This window comes from Penaeus japonicus, unplaced genomic scaffold, assembly GCF_977035675.1.
Source record: "Penaeus japonicus unplaced genomic scaffold, GWHDUDI00000001_assembly GWHDUDI00000022, whole genome shotgun sequence".
NCBI lineage: Eukaryota > Metazoa > Arthropoda > Malacostraca > Decapoda > Penaeidae > Penaeus > Penaeus japonicus.
The window spans coordinates 5,230,389-5,235,388 of NW_028234424.1; the positions used below are offsets into that span (position 1 = coordinate 5,230,389).

Consider the following 5,000-nt stretch of genomic DNA (forward strand, 5'->3'; position numbering starts at 1 on the left):
ATAAATCATCGGAGAAAAAAAATAATAACACACATGGCAACTGGCACCCAAGAGAGGAACCTTGTGTCAGTGCCAGCGTCAGTGCCAGTGCTGCAGAAGCTTGCTGGTCCTTGCGAAGTGACAGTGAGGGCAACCGGTAGAGAGATGGTGAAGAAAGTGAGTGTGTTATATCGTAGATTAATGTTATTTCAGACTAGTTGTCTTGTAAAGTGTGGGAGAATTGTTGAGATTTTGATTTCGTTGTTTGATCATTTTTATCCGTATTGGTATTATTGTGTTCATTGCACCATCAACGTTATCATAATTATATAAGATAAGGCTTAACTTTGTTATTATTACCTTTTTACTATAATTGCTATTGTTATTCTTATCATCTTCTATACGACGATAACTACGTAAAACAAGGGCAGAAATATAGATAATAAAATCACGAGTGATATATAACAATCACTTGAACGCCTAAATCAACGAGTAAAATGACGCTAGTGCATGGATACAACATTCTCCTTCATATTCGGCTTTCTAAATGACGATGACGATGATGATGATCATGATGATGACGATGATGATGATTATGATGACGATGATTATGACGATGATGATTATGATTATGATGACGATGATGATTATTAATACGATGATGATGAATACGATGATGATGACGATGATGATTACGATTATGATGATGACGATGATGATGACGATGATGATGACGATGATAATTACGATGATGATGACGATGACAATGACAATGACGATGACGGTGACAATGACGGTGACGATAACAATGACAATAACGACGACGATAACAATAACAATGACGATGACAAACTAATGATAACAACACCAATAAAAAAAAGAAAGAAAAAATACACGAACCCTCGACCACTCACAACCCCTTCACCCAGGGTCTTCTGGAGCGGCTGCAGGAAGGTGTCGTGGTCGGCGATGGCGGGTTCGTGATCGCCCTGGAGAAGAGAGGCTATGTCAAGGGCGGGCCCTGGACGCCTGAGGTCGTGGTCGAACACCCTGATGCAGGTGAGGGATGGTGGTGGAGGAAGAAGAGAGGGAGGAGGAGGGAGGGGGAAAGGTGGAGGAAGGGAGGGAGGGAGGGAGGGAGGGAGGAGGGAGAGGGAGGGGGGGGGAGGAGGGAGAGAGAGAGAGGAGGAGGGGGAGAGAGAGAGAGAGAGGAGGGGGGAGAGAGAGAGGGGGAGAGAGAGAGAGAGAGGGAGAGAGAGAGAGAGAGAAAGAGAGAGGAGGGAGGAGAGGGAAGAGAGAAGAGGGAGAGGGAGAAGAGAGGGGAGGAAGGAGGAGAAGAGAGGAGAGGGAGGAGAGGAGAGAAGGAAGAGGGAGAAGAAAGAAAGGAGAGAGGAGAGAGGAGGGGAGGAAGGAAGAGGAAGGAAGGAGGGAGGGACGGAGGAGGGAGGAAGGAGGGAGAGGGAGAGAAAGGAGAGAGAGAGAGAGAGGGGGGAGGAAGGAGAGGGAGAAGAGGGAGAGACGGGAAAGAGAGAGAGAGAGAGAGAGAGAGAGAGAGAGAGAGAGAGAGAGAGAGAGAGAGAGAGAGAGAGAGAGAGAGAGAAATGTATGTACACACACACACACACACACACACACACACACACGCATATATATAATATATATATATATATATATATATATTATATATATATAATAATAATATATATATATATATATATATATATTATATATATAAATCATACATTTAGCATATATGTTCCCCACAGTGCACTAAGAATGAAAGCTAACGGTCTGAGGATGCTCTAAGCGCATGATATCTTCCCTCAGTGAAACAGCTTCACCGCGAATTCATGCGAGCGGGGAGTGACGTGCTACAGACCCTCACCTTCTACTCCACAGACGACAAACTCAAGTTGGGAGGCAACGAAGCAGGGAAAAACTTTACGGTAACATAATAATAATAATAATGCTAGATAATGATAACAATGCTAGTGATGATAATGATGATATTAATCATGATAATCATAGTAACAATGCCAATTATAATAGTAATAATGATAATCATAATAATAGTAACGCCAATTATAATAGTAATATGATAATCATAATAATAATAATGCCAATTATAATAGTAATATGATAATCATAATAATAATAATGCCAATTATAATAGTAATAATAATAAACATAATTCAAAATGCAAGAATGAACCTCCAGGCTACATAAATCCATTAAATTAACCCGACTTTCACTCGCCGAAACAGTGTTCCCAAATCAACGATAACGCCTGCAGGATCGCACATGAAGTGGCAGAGGAGGGGGACGTCCTCGTCGCTGGCAGTGTGTCTCAGTGTCCCTCCTACACTGAAGGAAAGGGCAAGGCGGCGGTACAGGCACACATCAAGACACAAGTGGATGCTTTCGTGAAAAATAAAGTGGACTTCATCATCGCCGAGGTTAGTCTTGAGTGGATTGACTGGGTGGATTGTCAGAGTGTCAGATCTAGGAGTGTGGAATTTAGCAGGGATAGAAGAAATTGCTATTTATAGGACAGGGTGGAACTTAAATAGGGAGCGTAAACTTAGACTGGATGGAAATAGAACTTAGAAAGGAAGAAAGTTGAAATTTGATCAGTACGATACGTTGCACGTTATATTATATTATATTCGTTATGTTCTCTAGTCCGCCATATCCATTCCTACAGAATACGCTAAACGTTAAACACCTTCTCTCAACAGTTCTTCATGTACGTTGAAGAAATAGAATGGGTAATCGAAGAGGTTTTAAAGAGCAAGTTACCAGTGGCAGCCACCATGTGCATCGGGCCTGAGGGTGACCTGGCAGGGGTCAGCCCAGGTCAATGTGCTATCAGGATGGCCCGCGCTGGAGCCAACGTTGGTTAGTTCTCGTTCTTGTTTGAAATTCTGGTTCTAAATTAATGGAGGACGAAGTAGACGTAGTCCTTATAGTTTCGCGATGGGAAATAGGGAAACTATAATGTAAATGTATAATATAATGTAAATATAATATAATATAATATATTAAATATAAATATAATATAATGTAAATATAATATTATGTATAATATAATGTAAATGTATAATGTAAACTGTAAATGGGTAATAGAGAAATGATACAGTTTGATACTATACATTTGTTTGAGGAAAATAACAGGGAAGTTTCGCTAATAGAAAAGACACATAGCATATTGTTAATAAAGCACAGGCATTCCATACGAATCAAAACAGCATTACGTATCATCTTCCTCCCATGCAGTTGGGGTGAACTGCATGTTCGATCCTGTGATGATCATCGACACCATCAGACTCATGAAGGAGGCCCTCGACGCCGAAGGTCTCCGCCCGTTCCTCATGACGCAGCCCAACGGCTTCTTCACCGAGGGCGCCGACAAGGCAGGATATCTTGGCGCGCCGGAGTACCCATTCGGTAAAAAAAATCCTTCGCTCTCTCTCTCTCTCTCTCGTGAATTAATTAGTCACTATATCAATACGGATAGAATTAGAATAGATAGAATTATGTGTGACTGGATATGTATGTATAGACGTACAGTAGATACATTAACACAAAAACACACACTGTGTCTGTGCGAATGCATTTGCTTTACACATATAAGCACAAGTCTTCTGCCAAAATCTTTTTCATACGCGTTGAGGAAGACCGTGTCGCTCTCTTTATCTCTCACTCATATTTCTTATCACCTCTGGTACAATCGTCATCTCTTCTTTTACCATTTCTCACTTTCCCTGCCCTTACTTCTTGCTTACATCTTCCTCTTCCATAAGATTATCCTTATCTGTTTCGAATAATTCTATTCAACGCGCATTGTTTACGGACCGAACATAAATCCAACATGCATAAAAAACAAAAACAAAAATGAATACAACCAAACAATAAAGCAATCGATTCTCCTTAGCCATGGAAGCACGGACAGTCACGCGGTTCGATGTGCATAAGTACGCCCGCGCGGCCTATGATCTGGGCGTGCGCTACATCGGCGGTTGTTGCGGTTTCGAGGCCTACCACATCCGGGCTATTAGCGAAGAACTGGCCAAGGAGCGAGGCAAACTGCCCCCTGCTAGCGAAAAACATGAACCCTGGGGAGGAACTTTGAGGATGAGTTCGTTTGGATATATTCGTGCTAGGTAAGCCTTGTCTGGTAGTCTTATCATGGCAAATATTGTTGCCATTACTTCATCCTGAACATCAATGGTGCTATTATTATTACTATCATTGTCATCATCATATTTTTGTTATCCTTACTATTACTCTCGCTGTTGTAATACTTGAAGTATCATCACCATCATTTTTATTACTATAATCACCATCATTATCACTATAACTACTACCATCATCATAATTATCATTAACATTTTTAGTGTCACTGTGACAGAAACGTCCATATCTGCCTAGCTATCTAAGGTTTATTTTCCTATGAAACCAAAATTATTAGACTACATTTTCCTGCCATTTCTCCAACAGAGCCAACGAAGAATATTGGAGGAATCTCGTCCCATCCACAGGACATTCCTTGCCCCCAACACACCCTGTTCGGCCAGCAGAAGAACGGAAGAATTCGTGAAGACCGGAATATTTTTTTAAGACCGTTTATTTTTAGTCCTTCTATCTGTCTGAAAAAAAAACAATCTTAGTCAGTGAATATACCTAAAGTTTTAAATAAATAATGTGTATGAGTATGTGGTAAATTGGTGCTTATTTTTCTTTATTTTAAGGTTTATTCAGATCAGTTTGTTGGTTTGAGTTACTGTGATAAAAAAAACTGTTACTGTTTATTTTCTGAATATTGTCTGTGAAATAATTACATTTTCTTTGAAATATGGAATAGGAAGTATGTTTTTCTCTTCCCTTTTTGCATATATGTTTTTGAATGTTTTTCTCATCACTTTACAAGCATACTAGATGTATATGCATGTGTATCTTACTCAAGAATAATAATTGAAATGGAAAATAGTCAGAATATATATTGACATCCCCCCTACGAA

At 40.2% G+C, this 5,000-nt stretch overlaps 1 protein-coding gene across 1 annotated transcript; it reads left to right on the forward strand.

Moving 5' to 3' along the window:
- The first annotated feature begins 8 nt into the window (after positions 1–8).
- LOC122258389 (betaine--homocysteine S-methyltransferase 1) lies at positions 9–4,846 on the forward strand. Its single transcript, XM_043024304.2, has 8 exons — positions 9–156; positions 909–1,038; positions 1,807–1,925; positions 2,244–2,435; positions 2,718–2,877; positions 3,256–3,426; positions 3,914–4,142; positions 4,480–4,846. Exons 1-8 carry the CDS (start codon positions 34–36, stop codon positions 4,577–4,579), a joined length of 1,224 nt encoding a protein of 407 aa, XP_042880238.2. The 5' UTR covers positions 9–33; the 3' UTR covers positions 4,580–4,846.
- Positions 4,847–5,000: the final 154 nt, after the last annotated feature.